The sequence below is a fragment of the Vombatus ursinus genome, unplaced genomic scaffold (assembly GCF_900497805.2).
Source record: "Vombatus ursinus unplaced genomic scaffold, bare-nosed wombat genome assembly UNPS02011916.1, whole genome shotgun sequence".
Lineage (NCBI taxonomy): Eukaryota > Metazoa > Chordata > Mammalia > Diprotodontia > Vombatidae > Vombatus > Vombatus ursinus.
The window spans coordinates 596644-623615 of record NW_020951694.1 but is presented as its reverse complement, the minus strand read 5'-3'; the positions used below and the strand labels follow the sequence as shown (position 1 = coordinate 623615).

Here is a 26972-nt window from a genome sequence, read left to right as displayed (position 1 = left end):
GTGAAAACAGCAAGACTTGACAAGAGACTGGGTACATGGGGTGAATGAGAGTTTTAAAACTGAAGTTTCAAGGCTGGATAACTGGGAGAATGGGGATCCCCTCAACAGTAATAGGAAAGTTAGGAGCAGAGGATTGGGGGGAAATACAATGAGGTTAATGTTTTTGTCCAAAAAGCGGTAGGTGATTCCCCCAATTCTCTCCTCCTAACTGGAGAGAGTTAAGAAGTGAATGAGAAAAGAGGATGTGGAGGCATCTGATTTCTCAGGAAGTTTAAACTGAGCAAGGAAGAAGAGATACAAATTTGTATCTCTTCTAGCTAGCACGGATGGTTGGGTCAGGTGAGATTAAGAATAGGATAGTTATACACAGGTGTATAAAGACAGGATGAAGATTAAAGAAGGAGGGAGGATGACAACAGAGATGGATCTCCCAGAGAAGGAGGGAACTTTAAGAGTGCATGTAGAGGGATCTGCCTTGGCAAGGAGAAGGGTATGAAGGAGGAAACAGAAGAGGAAGAAGAACAGTGGAAAGCCTCTGAATCAGGAGGGAGGCAGTAGAGTGTTACAGAAAGGACCTAGGTTCAAATCCAAGTTCTCATTCAAGTAATTAATAATGTTTGTCAAAGTAATTTTCTAAGCAGGTCTTACTGCATACTCTAACCTAGTCCCTGAAAGGCAGAGTGGCATAAACCATGGTAAGTCAACAAGCACTTAATATGTGCCAAGGCAAGTGATTTACGCTTGAACACGTCACTTTAGTTTTCTAGTTCTCAGTTTCTTCATTTGCTGTAAAATGAGGAATTGAGGACCTTTAAGATCCTTCAAGCCTAATCATAAATCTATGATATGACATTATTTGTTTAAAAAAAAAAGGGGGGGGAGGGATGGAATGTGTTTCAGAATTGACCCTACAACTCCATGTAGATAGGACCTTAGGCAAAGTAACTCAACTTTCTCTGGATCTCAGATTGCATATCTATGAAAATATTCTGAAAAAGATAAGACCAATCAATCAACATTTATTAAGCACCTATTCTGTGCCAGGCACAGTGCTACTAGCTGGGGCTTTAAAAAAGAGCACAAAGCCATTTCCCATCCTCAAAGAGCTTACAATCTAATGAAGGAGCTAACATGCAATCAAATATATACAAAATAAGCTAGATAGAGGATGATTAGGAATTAAGAAGGGGTGGGAAAGTCTTCCAATAGAAGGTGGGATTTTAGGTGGGACATAATGGAAGTCAGGGACTAAGCTGACCAAATCCTATTGTAAAGGGAGGGCTTAAGAATGTTACAGGAGAAGTATTAGGAGCTTGGGCTAGCTTTTGTTTTTCTGTTGTCGGGAAGGGTTCAGTGGAAGGTGGAGGAAATCACTGCTGTGTAAAAATAAAGACAATAAAGACAACAAAACTAACATTTCCCCATTATATCCACTCCACAGTTGAAGCTTTCTTACACCATTTATCTGATATAGCTCTGCCCCCCGGAGGTACAGAGTTTAACAACTAGCTTTCAGGTTTTCAAAGCATTTTACATATATTTGGTCCTCAACTATGGGAGGTAGATACTATTGTTATCCCCATTTTACAGATGAGAAAACTGAAGCTAAGAAAAATTAAGTGACTTGTCCAGGGTTTCAGGGCTAGTTAAGTGTCTGAGGAAGGAGTCCAGAACTGCCTCCACTGAATCACCTACCTGCCTCCCTCCTCACCAAGTTTAATCCCTTCAGGCAGCCCTTCAAATATCTGAATAAAGCAATCACATTCACATGTCTTCTCTTTCCCAGACTAATAGCCCCATGGACTCCTAAATCGTTTCTAACATAGCAGGGTTTCCAGAAACTCCTAGACTACTCCTCTGGTTGTGTTTCCTTCTCTCAATAACCTTCCAACACAAATAGTGCCCCAAACCGGACACAACAGAATCTGACCATGGCAGAATGTAATTTGGTAAATATCTTTCTATCCCTGAGTGAAGGCAGGTGCTTAATAAATGCCTGCTAGAATGGAAAAACAAATACAATGAAATGGGCAATACTAACCTAATTTGGGGGCAGCTAGGTGGCCCAGTGGATAGAATGCTGGGCCTGGAAACAGGAAGGCTCATCCTTCACGAGTTCAAATCCAGCCTCAGAAACATACTAGCGTATGACCCTGGGCAAGTAACTTAACCCTGTTTGCCTCAGTTCCTCAAATGTAAAAATGATCTGGAAAAGAAATGGTAAACCACTGCAGTATTTTTGCCAAGAAAACCTCAGATAAGGTCTTAAAGAGTTGGATTCAACTGAACAACAAATCTAATTTCTGACAGAGGAATGTCATAAATATATCTGCATTTCTCCAAGAGATTTGACAAAGTCTTTCAAAAATATCTTTGTGGACCAAATCAAGAAAACCTTAAATTAAGCCCATGAAATGGACTGAAGTTGGTTAAGTGACTAGGTCTCATTAGATCTCTTTATGAATAAGTGGGAGAGATGAGGTCACAGATAGGAAGCTAATAAAACTGACAGTTAACATAAAACCAGGAGTGACAGCTGACACACCCAGACAACAAAAATGGGATCCAAGAATATCACTAGGTGAGAAAAATTATTCAAGTTACAAACATAGATTTTTTTAAAAATCAACTATACAATGAAAAAGGGGAAGCATTGCTAGACAAAATTTAACTGAAAAAAATCTGGGGGTTCTCAGATTGCGTCATCATCTTGGGGTGGGAGGTGGAGAAAAATTTAAAACTCAAAAGCTTATGGAAATGATTGTTGATAAATCAAAATAAATTTTTAAAAATGAATTTTTAAAAAAAATCTGGGGGTTTTAATGGGCTCCATGCAAACATAATAATACCTGCACTAACTACCTGACAGGTTATTGTGATAAAAGTGCTTCATAAGTACAAAAAACATTATTTAAAGCACAAGTTGTTATTATTACAACCAGTGCATTTAACATACTCAAATTATTTGCAGGCCCTTTGTCAGCCCTCACTGACAATGCAAATAATTCATGCACTAATTATAAATGGCTCATTATTTATTCAAGAAAGTTTGGCAGAACCTCTGTTTGTCCAAAACTTTATAGCCATTTGTTTTGTTCTTCTACATCTGCTTCAAAATAACAGGACAATCTTTTCTTTCATTAAGACAGGACTCCTTTTTCCTCAATGAACTAGTGAGGTACTGGATTTTATTCAAAGCAAGCAGGTTGATGAAGAGTATTAGTACATGGAGGTGGGAAGTATAAGAAGGTGTTAAGTGGAAACCAAGAAATAGTAAGAACTTGTGATAAAAAAAGAAAAAGTATAAGAGAATAGGATAAATGGCAATGATCATAACTGTGAATGTGACTAAGATAACCCATAAAAAGGAAGAGGATAGCAAAATGGATTAGAAAGGAGAATCCAAAGATATATTATTTACAAGAAACATATTTGAACACATTTAAAACTCATACAGAGTTAAGACGAGGAACTGGAACAAAATCTATTATGATTCAGCTGAACTCAAAAAAATAAGGATAGTGACCATGATCTCAGACAAAGCAATATCAAAAACTCATTTGATTAAAAAAGATAAATAGGGAAAATATTTTGCTGAATGGTATGAGATAATAAACAAATTTCAATATTAAAAATACATGTATACATTTGTACAGCATTTAACTACTTAAAGGAAAAAACTAAATGACTTACAGGCAGAAATAGATGGTAAGCTAGTAGAGGACCTCAATGTACCACTCTCAGAGCTCCACAAACTTAACCAAAAAATAAACAAGAAGATATAAAGGACCTAAATAAAATTTTAGAAAACTTAGATGTGAAAGATAATTATTGAATGGGAGGAGCATACATGTTTCTCAGGTATGCATGGCATATCTACAAAAATCAGCCATGTATTAGGGCATAAAAACATCACAAATACAGAAATGCAAAAATACGAACCACATGCCTTACTAACCATGATGCAATAAAAGTTATATTAAATAAGGGACCATCGAAGAAGGATTAAAAATTAACTAGAAGGGAAATTATTGACTACTATCATTAATGAATAGTGAGTCCAAAATTTTAAGTAAAATAAACCACAGCAATTCAATCCAAGAAATCATCATGACCCAAGCTGGATTTATACAGGAATTCAAATACGGTTCAACATTAGAAAAACAATTAACACAATCAGTTAGGGAGCTAAGTGGTGCAATAGATAGACTGGAGATTTGCAGTCAGAAAGATCTAAGTTCAAATCCAGCTTTAGACACAAGCTGTGTGACCTTGGCAAGTCAGTCTTCCTCCCTTTGCCTCCGTTTCCTAATCTGTAAAATGGAGATAACAATAGCACCTTCCTCCCAGAATTGTTGTAAGGATAAAACAAGATAATATTTGTAAAACGCTTTCCAGATCTTAAATCACTATATAAATGCTAGTTATTATTATTTTTGTGAAAAATCAAATGGAGACTAAACTCAATCCTAAAAAACTGGTGGGTCACAGAACAAATCATTAAAAAGATAGATTATTTCATTAAAGATAATGATAACAATGAGAAACATTTGAAAAAAAATGTTTGGATGCAGCCAAAGCAGGTCTTCAGGAAAATTTTCTATCTCTAAACACTTTCATCAACAAAAGAAATTAATTGGTCATGCAACTAAAAAAACTAGAAAACCAATAAACTAAAAAATCCCAACTAAACACCAAAAGAACCAAAAATTTTTAAAAATCCACTATGAATTGATAAATAAAAAGGAGTTGAATCTGTTCCCCCCCCCCATGGGCAGACTAGATTAAACTATTAACTAAATTAATTAAAAAGAAAGGAAAACCAGTTTATCAGTATCAAAAATGCAAAAGGAGAATTCACAACAAAAGAAAGGATATTATTAGAAATCTTTACATAATTACATTCCAATAAAACTGACAATTTAAAGAAAATGGGCAAGTATCTACAAAAAAATATAAAATATTCAAACTAAAAGAATAAGAAATAGAGAATTTAAACAACTCAATCTCAGAAAAAGAAACTGAATAAGTCATAAATGAACTCTTAAAGAAAAAACCCCAGGATCAGATGGATATACAAGTGAACTCTATCAAACACTGAAAGTACAATTAATTCTAGATTGTACTATCTATAAAAGTAGCAAAACAAGGCATCCTACTATATGGTCTTAATACTTAAACCAAGGCAAGTCAAAAAAGAGAAGAAAACTACAGACCAATATCCCTAATAAATATTAATGCAAAAAAGTGTATCTATGTATACATGTAATATACATACACACACACACACATACATACACACATGCAGTTCTCACTTTACATAAATGGACCATTCTGCAGACCTCTACATAAAAGCAATTTTTACTTAATGTGCAGAAGTGGACAAGGTGGGGAGGAAGGCTAGAAGGGGGCCTGTGGAGGGAGGGTGCCCACCACATGGTTCAACGGCACATGAGGGCCAAGAGAGAGGACATGTGGGGGCTGGACAAGGACACAGATAGGAGAGGATGGGTGACAATTAGGGGGATGAGGGAGTCAGGTGTGCTTCCCTGCCAGGGAGAGACACTGGGAAGAAAGCTGAGGGAAGACACACAAGCCAGCAGACAAGGGTGGGTGGGCGGAACAGGGCAAAGATCTCTCTCAGTGCTGGAGATCTCAAGCCAAGCACCCACTCTGGTGGTGGCAGTCTCTCCACATGTCCATTCTGCTTTTACTTGGAGGGCTTATTTTAAAAGTTTTTTTGAGGGGGAGGGGAGTTGGAGGTGGCAAGACTGTGGAGCCAAGCGGAGGGGCAGGAACAGAAAAGGAGCACCAGTACCATACAGTAAAGTTAACATAAGAATTTTTTTTTTTGGAATGCAGATTTCTTTCATAATTCTTAACATAAAGTCAAATTTACATAATGCAAATTTACATAAACCAAGAACTGTTTATATAATGCATATGTAATATACACATACATATATACACACACACACACACACACACACATACATACATACATACATACATACATACATATATATAAAACTAAATTTGATTTATGCCAGAAATGAAGGTTTGGAAAACCTAGAAATCTGGAAAAAACAAGAAACATAACTGGCCCCATTAACAATAAGAACCAAAAAAAATAATAATAACAATATAGGTAAAAGCTTTTGAAAGAAGAAAACCACTGTTTCTGTTAAAAATGCTAGAAAGCAAACAAACTGGCATTCCCCTAATCTGGTACATAGTACCTAAACAGTATCTAAAATGAAGAACCAGCATTATATGTAATGAGGATAAGCTAGAACCCTTTTACAAAGATCAGAGTAAAGCAAGGATATCCGTTATCACCCCTAGTATTTATTTGATAGTGTTAGAAAAACTAGTCTAAAAATAGACCAAGAAGAAACAAAATTATCCTTTTTTTTTGCAAGATGATATTATGGTGTACTTAGAAAATCTCAGAGTCAACTAAAAAATTAATGTCAGCAAACAGTAACATCAAAAAAGTTGCAGGATATAAAATAAACCCAAGTAAATTATAACCATTTTTGTATATTACCAACAAAACCCAGACAGATGTGATAGAGAAATATCATTTAAAATAACTACAGAATGTATAAAATACTTAGGAGTCTACCTACTAACATACACACAAGATCTATATGAGTGCAACTACAAAACACCTTAAGGAAATAAAGGTGGAACCAAATAACTGGATATATATAAATTGCTCACAGGTAAGCCAATATAATAAAAATTTCAATACAACTAAATTAATTCACTTATTCAGTGCCACATCAATCAAAATAACAATGCATCACCTTATTAAACTAGAAAAATAAAAATATTAAACAGTCAAAAATCTCAAGAGTAATAAAAAAAAAAGTAAAGGGAAAGGAAAAAGGGAGTATCAATACCAGATCTTGTACTGTACTACAAAGCAGTAATCTTTTTTTTTTTTTTGCAAGGCAACTGTAGTTAAGTGACTTGTCCAGGGTCATACTGCTATTAAGTGTCAAGTATCTGGTCTGAGACTGGATTTGAACTCAGGTCTTCCTGACTCCAGGGTCGGAGTTCTACCCACTGTGCCACCTAGCTGCCCAAAGTAGTAATCTTTAAAATGATTCAGTACTGGTTAAAAGAGATGATGATCAGTAGAACCAATTGGGTATGTTATACATAGAAGCAAACAGAAGTGCAATATCTGATAAATCCAAAGATCCCAGTTATTGGGGGAAGGACTCACTATTTGACAAAAACTCTTGGAAAAACTTGACAGCAATATGGAAGAAACTAGATTTAGATCAACACCTCACACCATATATATTGAGATAACAAATTAGAGGAGTAAAGAAGAAATTACCTTTCAGATCCATGGATAGTAGAAGCTTTCATGACTATATAAGCAACAGAAAGATTAACACAAGATAAAATGGTCTATTTTGATAATATGAAGCTAAAAAAGGTTTGCATAAACAAATCTAATAAGTTAAAACTGGAAGAGAAACAGGCAAATGGGAAAAAAAAAACTTTCCAAGTTTTTCTGATAAAAGTTTCATATCCAAAGGGAATTGATTCAGTATTAGTAAACTAAAAACCATCCTAATAGATATGTGGTCCTAGGATATTAACAGGCAGTTTTCAAAGGAAAAAGTCCAAACTATCAATAATCATACGGGAAAAATATTTGAAATCACTCATAAAATTAGAGCAACTTTGATGTTCCACCTCACAACAATCAAACTAGCAAAAACGACATGTTAGAGGACTGCAGAAAATCAGCTCTATTGATGCACTTTTATCGGCACTGTGAAGTGGACCAGTCATTCTTTTTTTTTTTTTAAATTTTGAACTCAAACACTACCAGTCATTCTTAAAAGCAAATGTGTCCAAAAAGTTATTAAACTGTGTGTGCCCTTTAACCCAGCAATGCTGGCCTATACCACAAAGAGATCAAAGAAAAAGGAAAAGGACTCTTTTGTTCAAAAATATTTATAGAAGCTCTTTTTGTTGTGTCAAAAGAGCCAAAAAGAATGAGCACCTGTTAACTGGGGAATTGCAGAATAAATTATCATGAATGAATATAATAAAATTCTATTATGCTATAAGAAATGATGAAAGATATCATTTCAGGGAAACCTGCAGACTTGTGTGATGTGATACAAAATGAAGTGAACAGAACCAGAAGAACAATTTATGCAACAAGATTATCAAGACAAACAACTTGGAAAGATTTAAGAACTCTGATCAATGATCAACCTTGATTCTAGAGGACCAATGATGAAACATGCTACCCATCTCCAGAGAGAGAAAAGTGATGGATTCAATGTGCAGACTGGGACCCAGATTTTTAAGACCTAAAAATGTGGGAATCAGTTTTGCTCTAATATGCATACTTAGTAGAACTTCTTTTTTCTCCCAATGTGTGAGGTGGTGGAAAGGGGGAAGACAGAAAAGAGATCAAAAAAAGAAAAAAGTCCTATATCCAAAAATATTTGTAACTTCTATTTTTGTAGTATCAAAGAACTGGAAACTGAGGGAGTACCCATCAACTGGGGAATGGATAAACAAATTATGAAAGTAATGAAGAATTTCAGAGAAACCTAGGAAAACTTGTATGAACTGATGCAGAGTAAAGTCAGCAAAACCAGGAAAATAATGTGTAACTCATGAGTTTTACAGCCACTTTTTCAGTCCCACAAGTTTGACATCTCTGATGTGTAACATCAACATTGTAAAAACAAATAATTTTGAGAGACTTAAGAAAACACAATCAACCATGATACCAGTGGTCTAGTGATGAAGACTTCTACCCCTTTCCAGACAGAGAAGGAAGTGATATTCTGTATGTAAAATATGTAGACACATTTTTGGACATGGCCCACACGAGCATTTACTTTGTTTGTCTGCTTATTTGTTATAAAGGTTTTCTTTTTATCCCTATTAGAAGTGTAAGGAAGGTAGGAGTGAAAAAATAAATGCTTGAAAATTGAAAAAAATTAAATTTAAATAAAAAATAATATTAGTATGAGGAAGGAGGGTGTTAGTAGGGTTAGGATAAAGTGCTTTTTGAAGGAAGAGAAGGTATTAATGAAAAGTGAAATATCCTACAAAGTTTCCTCAAAAAAAAAAAAAAACAAAAAAACAACAAAACAAGGAGATTATAGGAGCTCTGAGAACAAAGGGGGAAAGGAAAAGGGGAGACGGGGATGGAGCAAAAGAAGAGAACACAGAACAAGTATGCCTGAAAGGGAAGCAGAAGAAAAAAACGGACAGGATTATGGGCCTGGGCATTAGAGGACCAAACCCCAAGCAGATAATTCTATATCCCCCAAACATGACTAACAAAATCACGTCTCTTCCTCTCTGCATCTATTATATAGCTTCCACTATGTGCCAGGCACTGCATTAAGTGCTTTACAATATCTCATTTAATCCTCACAACAACCTAGGGAGCTATATGCTTTTACTATTCACATTTTGCAGATGAGGAAACTGAGGCAAACAGGTTCAGTGCCCAAGGCCTCACAGTTAGTGTCTGAGGGAGGATTTGAACCGAGGTCTTCTCAACTCTACACCCAGCATTCTATCCACTGAATCACTGAGCTGCCTCTAATAGAGCACCATGTTGTCCTTTTCCAATGCTACCATTCCTACTATCCCATTCCCTTCCAAATCCCTCTTTATTTATATAAAATAAAATTTGATATCCAAGATATATAGACAGCTAATAAAAATCCACAAGTAAAAACCATTCCCTAATAGAGAAGTGGTCAAAGGGAACCATGTTCTCAAAGAAAATGCTGTAAACTATTAACAGCCAGGTAAAAGAAAGCTCCAAATCACTAATAATAAGAGAAACACAAATCAATGGAAACAGTCAACATTGTGCAAAGACAAAAATGCTAATGATACACTGTTGGTAAAGCAGTAAAGTGAGTCCAACTATTTTAAAGAGCAATTTTTAATTATGAGAATGAGACTAAAATGTTCATACCCTTTAACTCAGAGATTCTGTTGCTAAGCATATATATACCCCAAGGAGGTCACTGAGAAAAAAAATTAGGTGCATGCACATACTAGAATATTCCTAAGGAATATTCCTAGGAATGCTGAAAATGATAAATACAGACAAGCCTAGAAAGATTTATATGAGCTGATGCAAAGTAAAGTAAAGCAGAACCAGGAATCCACTCTACCAAATGACTATAGCAATGTAAATAGAAGGAACAATAAAAATCAAATGCTTCAAAATTATAATGGGCATGTCTGGCCTCAAAGAAAAGATATGAGAAGACTCCTACCCTACTACTTTGCAGAAGTGGGGGAAGATAGACCACTAGCAATGAGACTTTTTTTTTTTTTTACATATTTGTGAGTTGTGCTGAATTTTTTTCTTTTTCTTTCTGGTTCTGCATTTTGAAACATCACTCTCTGGGAGTGGTAAAGTGGGTAGAGCAATAGGTTAACTAGGGAAATAGGAGTGATTTAAAAACAAGATTCCAGTAACTTTTTTTTTTTTTTGCTTAGGCAATGGAGTGAAGTGACTTGCCCCGGGTCACACAGCTAGTGTTATGTGTCTGAGGCCACAATTGAACTCAGCTCCTCCTGAATCCATGCTCTATCCACTGCACCACCCAGCTGCCCCCCAGTAACATTTTTTTAAAGACTTCCAACTTCTCTTCACCTCAGACCGTTTCCTATCACATTCCTCCCACTTCCTTCACTTACTACAATTTGTTTCCTCCTTACCCTGCCTCCCCCCTACATGAAGAAACCCCTCCCAGAAACTCCCTGTACCCCAGCTCCTGCCATGCCCCAAAGTCCAGTACATTATGCCAAGAAGGACAGGGCATCCTTCGTGCCTGCCACTACCAATCCTAGATCCTTCCTTTGTCCCCTTTGATCAGCAATTTCCTTGGGGTCTGTATTATATGCACATTATTGATAAGCCCCCTAGGTCATTCTCTCTACTTTCTCCAGGAGTTTAGCACCTGGCTCAGTCTTTCTCTACCCAAATTCATGCTCTTATATATAAAATTATAGATTTGGAGCTGGAAAGGACCTTACTAGCCATCTAACTCTCATTTTACAAAAGAGGACTGTGTTTTGCCTAAGGCCACAAGGCTAATAAGTACCCGAAGCAGAATGTAAACCTAGGTTTTGCTGATGCCTAGTCCAGCACTCTGTTCACTATACCATGTGGACTGATAAGAAGAGATTTCAACATATACATTGTTATCCCTTCAGATAGCCTACTTACACACAAAAACCCCTCTACTTTCTTCCCACTTTTTTTTTTAACCTCTTCCCTTAGGCCTCATCATTTCACTGAAACTGCTCTCTCCAAAGCTACCAGGATTTCTTGTTATTCCAATGGCCTTTTCTCTCTCTCTCTTTTTTTTTTGATGAGGCAATCGGGGTTAACTGACTTGCCCAGAGTCACACAGCTAGTAAGTGTTATGTGTCTGAGGCTGGATTTGAACTCAGGTCCTCCTGACTCCAATGCCAGAGCTTTAGCCACTGTCCAATGGCCTCTTCTCAATCATCATCCTTCTTGACCTCTCTACAAATCGACACTGTCCATCATTCTCCTGATTCTCTTTTCTACAGGTTTTCACGAAAGTACTCTCTCCTGAGGGCAGGTAGGTGGCGCAGTGGATAAGCCCCGGCCCTGGAGTCAGGAGGACCTGAGTTCAAATGCGACCTCAGACACATGACACTAACTGTGTGACCCTGGGGCAAGTCACTTAACCCTGACTGCCTCACCAAAAAAACAAAACAAAACAAAACAAAACAAAACAAAAAACAAAAAACCAAACCCCAAACAAACAAAACAAAAACAAAAACAAAAAAACAAAGTAAGTAGCAATATCACTTTCACCCAGCGGCAGGCCTGGTGACATAACTTTGGGGCAGCTAGGTGGTGCAGTGGATAGAGCACCAGCCCTGGAGTCAGGAGGACCTGAGTTCAAATCCAGCCTCAGACACATAACACTCACTAGCTGTGTGACCCTGGGCAAGTCACTTAACCCCAACTGCCTAAAAAAAAAAGAAAGTACTCTCTCCTGGTTCTGCTACCTGAATGATGGAGTCTTCTCAGTCTTCTTTGCTGGTTCTTCAAACATATTACAACTACTATCTCCAGAAAGGGGTCCATCTCCTGTCATGCCCCACAACGCCCAGTATACTATACCGGGAAAGGAGGAGACATCCTTCTTACCTCTTACTGTCAATCTCAGACCCCCTTTGGTGTCCCTCAAGTTTCTATCCTGTGCCCTATTCCTTTCTCCCTCAATAGTATTTTGCTTGATGATCTCATCAGATCCCAGATCCAATTATCTCTAAGCAGATTTTCAGATCTATTTGTCCATCTTTCCCTTTTTATACTATTCTCTTATACTATTTATACTTTCTCCTGACCTTCAATCTCCCATCTCTAGCTGCATACTGGACATTGTGAACCGAATGTCCCACAGATATCTTAAACTTAGTGTGTCCAAAAATGAATTCATTATCTTTCCTCCTACACCCTCCCCTTTTCCTAACTTCCATAGTTCTATTGAGGGCACCTCCACCTGCCAGTCATCCAACTCTTATTCCCTACTTTCACCTCTCATATCAATGTTGCTAAGTGGTCCCTTGCAATATCTCACTTTTGTCTCCATTTTGTCCCTTGCAATATCTCACCCTTCTCTCTTCTGACACTAACACCCTTGGACAGGCTCTCATCATCTCATACCTGGACTACTGGAATAGTTTTCTGGTTGGTCTCCCTGCCTCAAGTATCTCCCTTCTTCAGACCATCCTCCACTCAGCTGTCTAATTCATCTTCTTAAAACACAAGTCTGACCATGTCATCCTCCTCCTCTTCAATCAACTCTAGTAACAGGGCAGGTAGGTAGTGCAGTGGATACAGCACTAGCCCTGGAGTCAGGATGACCTGAGTTCAAATCCGGCCACAGACCAAACACTTAACTAGCTATGTGACCCTGGGCAAGTCATTGCCTAGCCAAAAAATCAATCAATCAATCAATCAATCAACTCTAGTGGCTTCCTTTTATCTCCAGGATCAAATATAAAATCCTCTAGTTAGTTTTTAATAAAGCTTTCATAACGTAGTCTTCTTACACTTTATTCCCTCCCCCCTGTGTATTCTGAAATCCAGTGACAACTATCCCTGTTATTTCTCTCATAAGACACTCCATGCATTTTCACTGGCTCTCCCTCCTGCCTGGAATGCTCTCTCTTCTCATCTACGTCTCCTGGCTTCTTTGCAGTCCCAGCTAAAATCCCACCTTCTGCATGAAGCTTCTTCTGATCCCCCTTAATGCCCGTAAGTGCTTTCCCTCTGTGCCTCCAATTTTTCCTGTACAGATCTTGTCTGTCCATAGTTGTTTGAACTGTCTCCCCATTAGACTGTGAGTTTCTTAAGAACAGACTTTTTTGCATTTCTTTGTATTACCAACACTTAGCACATTGCAGGCACTTAAAAATGCTTAAGTCATTCCCCAATTGATAAATGGTCAAAGAATATGAACAGGCAGTTTTCAGAGGAAGAAATTAAAGCCATCTATAACCATATGAAAAAATGCTCTAAATCGCTACTGATTAGAGAAATGCAAATTAAAACAACTCTGAGGCACCACATCACACCTATCAGATTGGCTAACATGACAAAACAGAACAATGATAAATGTTGGAGAACATGTGGGAAAATTGGAACACTAATGCATCGTTGGTGAAGTTGTGAGCTGATCCAACTATTCTGGAAAGCAATTTGGAACTATGCCCAAAGGGCTATAAAATTATACATACCCTTTGACCCAGCAATACCACTTCTAGATCTGTATCCCAAAGAGATCATAAAAATGGGAAAAGGACCCACACGTACAAAAACAATATAGTAGCTCTTTTTGTGGTGGCAAAGAACTGGAAATTGAGGGGTGTCCGTCATTTGGGGAATGGCTGAACAAGTTGTGGTATATGAATGTAATGGAATACTATTGTGCTATAAGAAATGATGAGCAAGCAGACTTCAGAAAAACCTGGAAAGACTTGTATGGTCTGATGCTGAGTGAAGTGAGCAGAACCAGGAGAACGTTAATACACAGCAACAGCCACGTTGCTCAATGACTGACCTTGACAGACTCAGCTCTTCTCAGACTTAGCTCAGCTCTCTAAGACAACACCAAAAGACTTATGATGGAAAATGCTGTCCACATCCAGAGAAAGAACTTTGGAGTCTGAATGCAGATGGAAGCATGCTATTTGCTCTCCTTTTCTTTTGTTGTTTTGTCTTGTTTCTTCTTTCTTGTGATTCCTCCCATGAGTTCTATCATGACTAATGTGAAAATATGTTTAATATGAATGTAGAATGTATTAAGTAGAGCCTATATCAGATTGCATGCCATCTTGGGGAGGGGGGAGGAGAGGGTGAGGGAGAACATTCAAAACTCAAAATCTTATGGAAGTGAATGATGCAAACTAAAAATAAATTGATTACTAAAAAAAAAATGCTTGCTTACTTGACTTGTTGGTCTAGACTCATCAATATTCCCATGACATTCACTATAATCCTCACCATCACCCATAATCTGAGTACAACTTCTCATCTTGAGTACATCTCTTCCCATTTTTCCTAAACCTTTTATTTGTTTTTGTACCAACCTCCAGGCACTCTATTGCTCCCTCCAGCCTGTTTACTCCCTTAAAAAATCTTGATCCTATAGTTAGTAAGTTCAATTATGCTCTCCTTTCCTATCCAATGCCCTCTCCTACTACCACCACCATCCTACTGTTCCTCTCATGTACGTATGCTTCTCAACAATACTAAAGAAAATCACACAACTTTCTTGACTGGGATTACTATAAATTTTTCATCTAATCTCAACTGTGTCTTCACTCCTCCAAGGTAATACTTTTATTCTAGACTTTCTGTGCTATTCTATACAGTGGCTATTCTAAAACTTTTTCAGGCCCAAGGCTCCTACACCACCTCTTCCTTCCTGTCACAAGAGGCCCTAAACTCAAATTTTATCAGAAAACAAAAATCACTCCTTATGTGCGGTTATTTCTTCTCACTCAGCACCAAAAAAATCCCCAAACATTAAGCCATATTCTCTCCTACATCACTGAAATCTTTGATCAACTAGCCTCCACAAAAAGGCCAATTCCTCTATTTGTGTACCTGATCCTTCACCCTCCATTTGCCACTTCCTCCTTGCTACCCTTCAACCTCTCTTCCTACCAGCTTCTTCTCTTCTATTTATAAACATACACAAGACTTTCTCATTCTTAAAAAATGAACAAACAGAGGCAGCTAGGTGGCACAGTGGAAAGAACACTGGCCCTGGATTCAGGAGGACCCGCGTTCAAATCTGGCCTCAGATACATAACACTTACTAGCTGTGTGACCCTGGGCAAGTCACTTAACCCCACTGCCTAGCCCCTCCCCCCCAAAAACAAACAAACAAACAACCTTACACTTGATATGGTCATTTTCTCAGGTTATCACCCTGTATCTTTGTGTTTCAAAGACAACCTCCTAGAAAAAGCTATTTATGCTTGCTGCCTCCCCTTCTACTGCTCCTACTCATTTCTCAAGTCTTTGCAATTGGGTTTTCTATTTCACCCCTCAACAATCTCTTAATTACTAAACTCAAAAGCCTTTTCTCAGTCCTCATCATTCCTGACCTCACAGTAGCTCCTGACACTATTTTATTAAGCACTTACCATATACCAAGCAACAGCAATAGTCATGACACTCAGTTCCTGCCCTCGAGAGGCTTACATTCTAATAGAAAACAATGTGGGGTTTTTTTGGGTTTTTTTTGGTTAGGCAATGGGGTTAAGTGACTTGCCCAGGGTCACACAGCTAGTATGTGTTATGTGTCTGAGGCCACATTTGAACTCAGGTCCTCCTGAATCCAAGGCTGGTGCTCTATCCACTATGCCACCTAGCTGCCCCTGGGTTCGTTTGTTTTTAAAGAAGGCTTTTTTAGTTCTCTCCCTTCCTTCCTTCCTTCTATCCTTTGCTGGATCATTACTCATGTCTCAGTTCCAAACCCTGGGTGTCCCCCAAAGGTCTATCCACAGATCCTTGACCCTACATTAAGAACTCCTCTTCTAGGTTCTTTTTACAGATGTGACATCCTATGATTCTACACTTGGTTATACAAAAACAATATTATGATTTTGCCAATCAGCAAAAACTGAAACAAACAAAACGTTCTGATTCTCTGAGCCTTCATTAGCCCAGTTTTCCTGTAGTGAGAAATTTAGAGTGGAAAGGACCTTAGAAAGTCTAGGGGCAGCTGGGTGGCGCAGTGGATAGAGCACTGGCCCTGAAGTCAGGAAGACCTGAGTTCAAATAGAGCCTCAGACCAAACACTTGACACTTACTAGCTGTGTGACCCAGGGCAAGTTACTTAACCCCAACTGCCTAAAAAGAAATAAAGTCTATCTTTTCATGTTATAGACGGGAAATCTGAGGTCTAAAAGGGGTTAAATGACTTGGCTAAGATCAACAGAAGTGTTAAATTGACACCTTATTTTGAACTCCTTACTTTGAACAGATCCAAGTTAAAATGTAAATAGGAAATGTTTCACAAAATAAATAAAATGCAATATAAAACATTAATTTGTCAAAATAGTATTAATTAAATAACAAATTGAATTATAATTATGTTGTTTATATTATTGTGATTATTAAATAAGATTGATAAAATTGTTTCTAACTAATAAATGTGTTAATAGTTAATACTAATTTTATTAATATGCTGGTCACAGGGATCGGTTTCTATTTCAGTTTGACACCACTGTCTTAGTACTTTAATACTGTAACCCAGGTTATATAGTTTAGGTCTCCTGACTACTCATCCACTCATTAAACCCAAATCACTCTGGGTACTATGGCTCTCACTGGCAAACAGTAAGTTCCAGCCCAAGCCTTACTTGGTCACTGTTTGGGCTCAGATGGCTCACAGTGAGTGTAAATAGCAACTGTTTCTGTTTCGGCCCAGAAACCTGAGGGTCTTCCCCTCCCAGATTGATTTTTTTTTTTAAACTAGGTAAAAGAGGCCATTTTTTGCCTTATTTCTTATCTAGTCTTAATCAAGGAATGAGAGTCACCTTAGTCAAAATGAGAACTGGGAAAGACCTTAGCTTAAAAAGGCCAAGGTCTCCCACTGCATCCAGGGCCATCTCCAGTCATCCTGATCTACATCTCGCCTCTGGGCCCAGATGGCTCCAGAGGACAAAGTGAGGTTGGTGACTTTGCACAGCCCTCCCTCACTTAAATCAAACTCACCTGCAAATCATGACATCACCTTCCTGTGGTCATGGTCCTCTTTGAAAAAGAAGGTCAAACTACAGAGTCCTGGACTATCTTCTCTCTATATACCCACCCTCAATTATCTATCAGTTCCCATAGGATCAATTATCCTCTCACTCAAGAGTTCAATGACACTCCCTAAACCTGTTCCAGTGGCTCCCTATTGCCTCTTGGATCAAATACAAACTCTACCCTGCACGTAAAAGCATTCCTAGCCTGGCTTCAGGCCGCCTTTTTTTGGATTATTGCCAAGTTACTCTGATTCACCTACTCTATAATCCAGAAAAATTGATCTTTTTCTGTTATCCTTCAGAAACATTCTATTTCCTGTCTCTGTGACTGGCTGTTGCCTCATGCTTGGAAAGCATTCCCTCCTCACCACCTCTTAAATCCCTATTTTCCTTCGATGTTTAGCTCAAGCTCCCCCAAAAGGCTTTTCTCAACACTCCCAGCTGCTACTGCCCTGTTTCTCTAATTACCTTATATTTTCTTTGTATATATTTTCTACATTAGTATATGTGTTTACTGTTTCCCTGCAATATAATGTAAGCTCCTTAAAGCCAGGGACTGTTTCATTTTTGTCTTTATATCCCAGGCTCTGACAAAATATTGAGCACCTAATACGTTCTGTTAATGTATGGATCTCTATGCAAATGATTCCAGATCTATATATTTATGCTGCAATCCCTCACCATTAATTGTCTATGGGACAGACTGGATCTCCCAATTGGATGTCCCACAGTTTATCTATCTCAATCTTAACATGTCCAAAACAAGAACTCAGTTTCTTTGCCTCAAACCTACCCCTCTATCCTAACTCCCCTGGCTAATTAGAGCTGAGAACCCCATCATCATTCTAGTCACTCAGAATCCCAACCTCAGCATCATTCTTCAACGAGCCCCTGACTCTCAATCCCTAAATCCAATTAATTTATAAGAGTGAGTTGTGAACTGATTCAACCATTCTGGAGAGCAATTTGGAACTATGCCCAAAGGGCAATCAAATAGTGATTTGATTTTTTGATCCAGCAATACCACTACTAGGTCTGTATCCCAAAGAGATCATAAAAAAGGGAAAAGCACCTACATATATAAAAATATTTGTAGCAGCTCTTTTCACAGTGGCAAAGAACTGGAAATTGAGAGAATGACCATCAATTGGGGAATGGCTGAACAAGTTGTGGTATATGAATGTAATGGAATACTACTGTGATGATGAGCAGGCAGATTTCAGAAAAACCTGGAAAGATTTATATGAACTGATGCTGAGTGAAGTGAGCAGACCCAGGAAAACATTGTTAACACTGTACAATGATCAACTATGACCAATTTGGTTATTCTCAACAATACAATGATCTGGAACTGATCACGTATGTCCTCTGAAGGACTTACATGAAAAATGCTATCTATTCCGAGAGAAAGAACTGATGGTATCTGAATACAGACTGAAGCATATTTTTTTACTTTTTTTTTGTCTATGTTTTCCTTCACAACATGGCTATTATGGAAATGTTTTGTATGACTACAATAACCTATATTGAATTGTGTGCCTTCTCAATGAGGGGGAGTGAGGAGAGAGAAAAGGAGAGAATTTGGAACTCAAAATTTTATAAACAAATGTTAAAAATTGTTTTTACATGTAACTGAGGAAAAATAATACTTTTTTTTAAAAAGAAAAAAAGAATATTATTAGAAATAAATAAAATTAAATTTTAAAAAGTGTTAAATCCTCCATAACATCTCTACCATCCATTTTGACTATTGTATCAACCTCCTAATTGGTCATCCTGCTTTCAGCCTCTGCCCCTCTCTAAACCATTTTCCATAGAGCTGCCAAAATAAGTAATCTTCCTAATGCACATCTGACATCCCTGTCCTCAAGGACCTCAAGTAACTCTCTGCAGCCTCCAGGATAAAATACAAATTCTTTATTTTGGCATTTAAAACCCTTCATGTTCTGGCTTTAGCCTGTCTTTCCAAACTTACTTCATATTATTCCCCCTCACATAGTCTAGGTTCCATTTAGACTGGCCTACTTGCTGTTGTAGTGCTTTGTACCAATTAAGCACTTAATAAATGACTTTTTCATTCATTCATTCTGAATCAAATAATTCTTTTCCAGACTCCCTGTTTCTATATAGACTGTCCTCCATTCCTAAAATATACTTCTTTCTCACTTCTGACTCAGAATTCCTGGTTTTCTTCAAGGTTCAGCTCACTGGCCTCCTCTGCTAGGAAGTTTTTCCTGATCTGCATAGTGGTGAGTGCTTTCTCCATCTTTAAATAATAATTTGGTTACATGTTGCATCTCTCCACCTCCTTCACCAAGGAGATATAAGCTAAATGAGACAGGGATTGTACTTTGTTTTGTCACTGTATTCCCAAAGCTTATCATGGTGCCTTGGCTAAGTGTCAATGGGTTTGGTATAGAGAGATAATAAGAGCTACTGGCAAGTTTTGCAGAAAGGGATAATTGTAGCCATTGGTAACAAAGACCACTTTAAAGATCAACTGAAAGAAACTGAGGTTCTGGTCAAGAGAACGGAGGCCTGAAAAGAGGTGCTGAAATTCTCATGTACAACATCTTTGGGGAATTAGTGGATTACTTATGAAATTTACAGCATGAGAGGGTAGAATTACAGAGCTAGCATAACTGACTGGGGTGGTGGCAAAGTGGCCACAGTCACTTACTCTGAGGGAGCCACAGGCCCGGGGGAAGTAGGTCATGCAGGCCTTCATTCCCTCCAATGCTGACAGCTCACACTATGAGGAAATAAGAAGGAAAGTGAGCAAGAGCCTCTCCCACACCCTACTGCTTTCAAATCCCCACGTGAGCCCCAGTATCCTTTAAGCCTTCATCTTCATTCCTCCCCCCTCATTTCAACTTTCCCGAGGGCATACACCTTACCTCAGGCTTGAGGCCCAGCAAGGATGTCAGCAGGCCAGGCAGGTGGTTCGTGGAGATGTCTCGGGAGAGCTCAGGGAGCTGGGCTGAGTATCGAAGAAGATCTCTGAGAATGGCTACAGCCAACTCCATAGTAGGGGCTGGGTCCTGGGACTGAAAAGGAAAGGGTGAGAAAGAAAGATGAGGCCAGAGAAAACCCATGTTCTTACTTCCTAAAGGTAAAGGATAGCACGAGAGGTTTTAGGAAGAACACCAGGGTTGATCAGAGGAGGCAACAGAGTACAGTAAGAACTCTAGATTTAGAGGTGGCTAGTCAGTCAACTATCATTTTATCAAGTACTTGCCATGTGCCAAGTGACATCAATACAAATACAAACAGACAGACTGTCAGGACAGTCAGTCCCTGACCTTAAGAGACTTACATCCTAATGGGAGAAGACAACATATTAAAAAAAGAGAGAGACTGAAAAGGGAGGTGGAGAGAGACAAAGGCATACATGGAATAGTAGAGAAGAATCAAATGTTCGTAAACTTTTATATCCTTTCCCAGCCCTGACAGAGTACTTTCTAGCTGCCATCAGGGCTGGAGAAGCTGCAGACTGCCTAGTTTCCCCTTCCCCAACCACATCTCAACTCTTTCTAGCCAGTTATTCCCTTCTGAAAATAACCAGCAGCATCTCCCAGACTGAAGTCTGAGTCCTCACATCTCTATAGTGATGTAAAGTTTGAAAAGTGCTTTTGTTGCTGTTGTTCAGTCACGTCGGACTCTTCACGAACTCATTACGGTTTTCCTGGCAAAGGTACTAGAGTGGTTTGCCATTTCCTTCTCCAGCTCATTTTACAGAGGAGGAAACCAAGGCAATAAGAGTTAAGTGACTTGCCCAAGGGCACACAGCTAGTAAGTGTCAGAAGGAAAATTTGAAGATGAGTCTTCCTGATTCTAGGCCCAGAACCCTATCCACTTTGCCACCTAACAAGCCCATTTGATCCTCACAACAACCCTGGCGATGTATACTATTACCACCCCCATGCCCCTCTATAAATTACAAAAAAAAAAAACCAGAGGCTGAGATTGACTCATCTAAGGTCACATAGCTTACAAGGGTCTGTGGCAGAATTTGAACTCCAGCCTTCTTAACTTCATGTTAGCCACTCTTTCCACCATTCTATATTGTCTATATTAAGTAAAGCATCAGCTTGAACAGGATTGTTCTCTTTTTCTCTAAGCTTACTAGGTCACACCTTTCCTAAGATCAGGAAGGGAAAGGAGAGCTTAGATTTCAAAGTCTTTCTGGATTAAATGAATATATTGAATGTGGAACAACAAAATTCAACCCTTTTCTCCATTAGACTCCTACTAGTCTACTGGAGAGGATTAAAAAGTCAGCAGAGATAAGAATGTTAATAAAGGAAGAAGCCAAGGTGGAGACATCTGTAGAAAAGTTAAAATGGGACGTGTTTTAAAGCAATTAATTTAATATAGTAGGTAATAATGGTCAAAGAAGTTAGGTAAATGCAATGGCTAAGAATGACAGCGAAGAGCTGAAAACAGCATTCCTGTCCCATGATCACTTCTTGTCTACAATGGATTGGGTCTTATTCCTTTACCAGATTCTCTTCCCATAAGGAATCCATCATATCCAGGAAATGGGAGGGGGAAGGGGGAGCAGGGAAGGAGAGAAGGAGGACATGCTTACCTGAAGGACATGCTGAATACTACGGAGCCAGGAAACACTGTGCTGCTGGAACGTCTCAGTGGGACTCTCGGCCACCAGCAGGGAAAGCAAACACAACCCCTCAAACCTGGCAAGGGGATGAGGAGGGGCAATGTCTGAGAGGATGGGCTAGATTCCACTGAGTGATACCTCCCTCTCTTTACCTATCTCCTGGGACTTAAGGCCTAACTCCTAAAGGATGTGGGAATGTGGTTGGCAGAAAGTGAGAAAGAGCTCCAGCCTGAGAAGCAAAAGTTAAAGAGAAACTCCTGCTTTGGTAAAAGAAGGCCTGAGTATTAATGTACAACTGGAAATGGGTAATAAAGTAATATAATTAGATGTAAATCTTAACTTCCAGTCAAGAGAAGTTGTAAAAACCAGGAATGAGGCTTCCAGAAGACACCACCACATCCAAGATATGGAAGCAGGGAGATGGACAAGGTGATCTCAGGAGGAACTAGGAGGTTCCTTCTTGAGTCCCAAGGAAAACTGGAAGTATGGGGATGGATATGTGGTTGAGTTGCTGGACTTGAGGTGAAGGATGAAACTTGGTAAAGGACTCACCGAGTCTTAATGGAGCCAAGTCGGGCATTGCTGAGACCCACCAGTGCTCCCACTGCTGAGAGGTTCTATGGAGAGAAAGAAGAGAGGAATCAAGGTTAGGCAGAGGAAAGGAAGGAAGAGAACCCACATGGTATTACTTCTCTATCATCTGAAAAGTCCCAACCATTCCAAAACTCAATATCATAACTCTGACCTGCAAACCCAATTCAATTCTCCCAGAAGCCATCATACCAAGACTTCTATCCATTTATGCAGATAGGCATTTACCTCTTGCCTCCAACTGATAAAACTCTTTAGCTTCATGCCTCATTCAATTCAATATGTATTTACTGAGTGCCTACCATGCTCAGTATCATGGGTTATACAAGAGAAGCATGACACAGCCTTGGCTTTCAAGGAGTCTGTCACATTGTTTGGGAGCACAGGAGGGGGTCTTCAAGATAATTACATGAAAAACAATTAAAAAAAAGACTCAAGAGAATATAACTAAGAATCCCCAAAGAATGGTACAAGAATCTCTGGGAGATCAGAGCAGGTCAATGAAGGAGCCTAATTATCACAATAGGCTTTATCTAAGTATGGAAAAACTCGGAGGATTTACATAAATAATGTGGAGAAAGGGGGAAATATTCCAGGTGAGGGGAAACAAAAGAAACAGATGCAAGAATAAATTTAATATGTCCACACAGGCAATGAGATTGTCTAGTGGTTGAAAAATGGAAACAAAGTGAGAGATGTACAAAGAGGGGCCAAATTGCAAATGGTTCTGGATGCCAGGCAAAAGAGATTGTGCTATAAACATAATGCTATAATAGAAAGCTACCATGGGTTCTTGAGCAGGGGAGAGAAATGATGAAAATGGTTTAAAAATGGTGTCTGGTCATGGTACGATAGGTGATTCAAAGTGGACAGGACATAAGAGAGACAATGAGTTAATCAATGAATCAGTGAATACTTACTATTTACTGGACAACACTGAACTAGACAGTACAGAAATACAAAGAAGGCAAAAATCTCTGCCTTCAAGAACAAAATCTTACTGCAAAAAAAACACATAAACATGAAGAACACCAATAACAATAAAACTCAGTATATAATCAAGTGACAAATGAATTGAAAAACAAATGCTATAAGAATTTGCAGGAGGAAGAGATCACTGATGGCTGCAACAGTCAAGTATAAGGTAAGGTGAGCCACATAGGGAGAATCTGAAGGGAGAGGTGAGGAAAAGAGGGAGCAGAAAACAGCATTCCAGACCAGGGGAACGATCAAGAGCAAAAGCTCAGAGGTTTGTACGAGCTTTGAATAGTGCAATAACAATGACTAGACCTGAACAGCTTAAAAACTGAAACTGAGAAATATAAGACAAAAAAGGGACATTGGGAAAAGTAATTCATTAAGGCCAACTTGGGCTTTAGGCAATGGAAAAATCAGTGAGAGCTTATGAGCACATGACATATAAATGACATAATGAATGCAATATAAAAAGATATTAGATGAATTCCATACATGTAGAGAAACTGATGAAAATCTGACAAGTTACAAGATTCTTGTATCACTTCAGGCAAAAGGTAACATAGGCTTATCCCATGACAGTGGAAATACAAAGAAAAATAGTAGGAATACTGAGAAAATAGTGGGAAAACAAAGAAATAAGTAAATTTAAGAACAAATAGCCTTATAACTTGTTACAGTGCCTTTAGTTCCTCCCTCTTTCTGATCCACCCAGATTCATCTTCTTTAACACAAGACTTGATGATAAATGGGATATGGATAACAAAGGAGAAAAGAATCATATTTCCAAAATGACCAAATAAGAGTCAAAGATGCTTCTAAAATACAGAGCTAGGGTAACTGGGAATATAGTGGTATCACAGAAATCGTGACTCTTAGAGTTTCATAATAAGATAAATAGCACTGAAATTATCTAGTCTGAGCCACTCATTTCATGAAGAAAACTAAGGCTTAGCTATGGAAAGTGGCTAGACGCTATAGGGAGGTAGAACTGTGTCCTGGGCTGTACCATATTGCTTAAAAAGGAAAAGATTAATTATGAGCCCCTTGAATCGGAGGTGATACTGGGAGATAGTTTGAAAATACAGGAATGGAAGTCTGGAGAGGTGCGGTCCCTGAAGATGATAATCTAAGAATCAGTAGGGAAGAGAGAAAAACCAATCACAACTAGATTTCCTCTCAGCCTCCTCAGGACTCTGCTACAGGGTTCATCTCCCTACTGCTTACAAAAAACCTATTATCTCGGGGATCCTCTCTACTTATCTCTTTTATTTGTGCCTCCTCCCTCCAGATTCCGCCCTTTAGGTCCCACTCGCAAGCCCCCTTGGGGGCTGACCTCACCTCCAACCACCTCAACCCAGCCCCACTCCCGAAAGCTCACCTGGGAGGGACCCCCTTCCCACACTCCCCCCCTCCCCACCCCGAACCAGGGCCCGCCCACCGGCGCTCGACTTCACCTGGGCCCCGCCCATCATCCCGTGCAGCCTCAGCAGACGCACGAGTCCCGGCACCAGCGGGGCCGTGGGGGGTGAGGGAGGCGCAGCAGGACCGGCCCGAGGCTGCAATAACCCGGATACGCTCTCCAACAGCAGCATGCGGAGACGTGACCCAGGACCTGCGGCCGGGAGACCGCCTGCCCCGCCCGGACCCCCAGCCCCAGAACCTGTGGGGCTCCCGCTCAGCACGGCTGCCGCCATCTTCGCCTGCACTCTTGGCCGCTGCGCACTGTGATGACGTCAACACGCTGCGACTGTGCGGCGGAAGGAAGGGGGTGTAGGGGGCTAAAGGCATGCGTACTGAGGACCAGAGGGAGCCTGGCGCCACAGAGAAAAGAGGAGGCTGCGCGTGCGCGTTGAGTCTGGTGTGGGACTGAGCGAGGAGGATGGGACGCGTGATTTAATTAATATTGATGAGTATTTTCTAGGAAGGGAGGCGAAGGGAAACCATGTGGGGGGGAGGCCTCTTTTCCCCCTGCATAGGGTAAGTTTTGAGTGGGCCCATTCCTTATCCCAACACCACGAGCATTGTAGCCCTCTAAGCTTGCTGGCTTGGGATCAGGGTGGAGCCAGGGATTTAGCTGGGGGAACCCTAAAATAATTTAGGGTCGAAATCGTCATTCCTAAAGGAAATCCTTTATATACATAAAGTTCACTTACTTACCAGTAAATCTTTATACTTCCCCTAAGTCTATATCTACTATTAGACTGAGAACTCCAGAGGATCATGAATTTGCATGGGTGTATGTTCATCCATAGAGGTCAAAGTACAACCTGAATTCAAAAGAGAAGCTTAGGAATGTATCAGGGAATTCGGGAGTAGAGGATCCTGGAGCAGGGCATTGGAAAACAAGGTTGGCAGTGGGAGATACAAAGGATGTAATGTATAAGAATCATAGACTGTTAGGTATCATAGAATTGCAAGCCATCTTAGAGGTGATAGCTTCCATCTATAGCACTAAGGTTTGCAAAGAGCTTTACCTATGATCTCATTTTTTCCTAATTAGCAGCACTTCATGTAAATACTACAGACATCATCTCCATTTGAAAAACAAGGACACAGGATTAAGAGAATTTGAGACTTGTCCATGGTCACAGTGTTAGAGGCTGGTTTGGAATCCAGGTCTCCTCTGACTCAAAATGCAGTACTGTTCCCACCATATCGTGCTACCTTTCTAGGAAGAGAACTAGCATGGAGATCATATATAATTGTTAGATTGTGATAGTTGCAATCGCTAAAGGAATTCGGGGGGGAGGGGGGAGAAAGCCCCAGCCATTTTGTATAATAATTAGGATTCGTATAGTGATTTAAGGTTTACAAAGCACTTTCTTCTTATCGTGAATGAGGCAGTGCAAATATTAATCAGCTCTGTTTTATAGGTGAGGACATAATGATCAGAGAGGTTAAAGGATTCCCTTAACACAGAGATAATAAACGAATTGCAAACCGAAGTCTCCAGTTCTCCAGGTTCAGAGTTATCTCGAAGCTGGCTTTTCACCAGTTTGTTAAACATATTTTCTATGATTCAATTAATGAATGAAGATGGAGTGGGGTGGACGAGTATGGAAGAGGAAGGTGGGAAGAGATACTGAGCCGGGGGTGGGGGTGGGGATCAGAGAGTGCCGAGACATTATATGGTAAGGTATCCTGAGGGCCGCGCTAAAAGGGGACTTGCTAGTCCTCGGGAGGATACTCGTTTTCAGTGGTTCAAATGCGTGAGTGTTGAATGTATACCATATGTACATGCTTCCTCTTCTGACCCTGGTCCTGCGATCACTCATATCCTGAGAACGAAAGAGGGGTAGAGAAGGGAAGAATATCTACTCCGCCAATGGACGCGTGAGCCTGAACACGAAGAGCCAATACACGGGCTTGTCTTGCTGGGGCGGGGATGGGGAACGGGGCGATGTCTCCCTTTCGAATGGGGAACCAAATAGCTGTCTGGAAATGC

General features: G+C 39.6%; 1 protein-coding gene across 1 annotated transcript in view; it reads right to left on the bottom strand.

Moving 5' to 3' along the window:
• Nucleotides 1-25225, bottom strand: part of PELP1 (proline, glutamate and leucine rich protein 1) — a 35942-nt gene extending 10717 nt beyond the window's left edge. The window contains exons 1-5 of the mRNA XM_027857024.1: nt 24982-25225; nt 22511-22575; nt 21929-22034; nt 20235-20384; nt 20018-20089 (exon numbers count right to left, since the gene is read on the bottom strand). Coding sequence (XP_027712825.1) covers nt 20018-20089; nt 20235-20384; nt 21929-22034; nt 22511-22575; nt 24982-25221 — 633 coding nt within the window. The 5' untranslated portion in view covers nt 25222-25225. The remainder of the gene's footprint in view (nt 1-20017; nt 20090-20234; nt 20385-21928; nt 22035-22510; nt 22576-24981) is intronic.
• Nucleotides 25226-26972: the final 1747 nt, after the last annotated feature.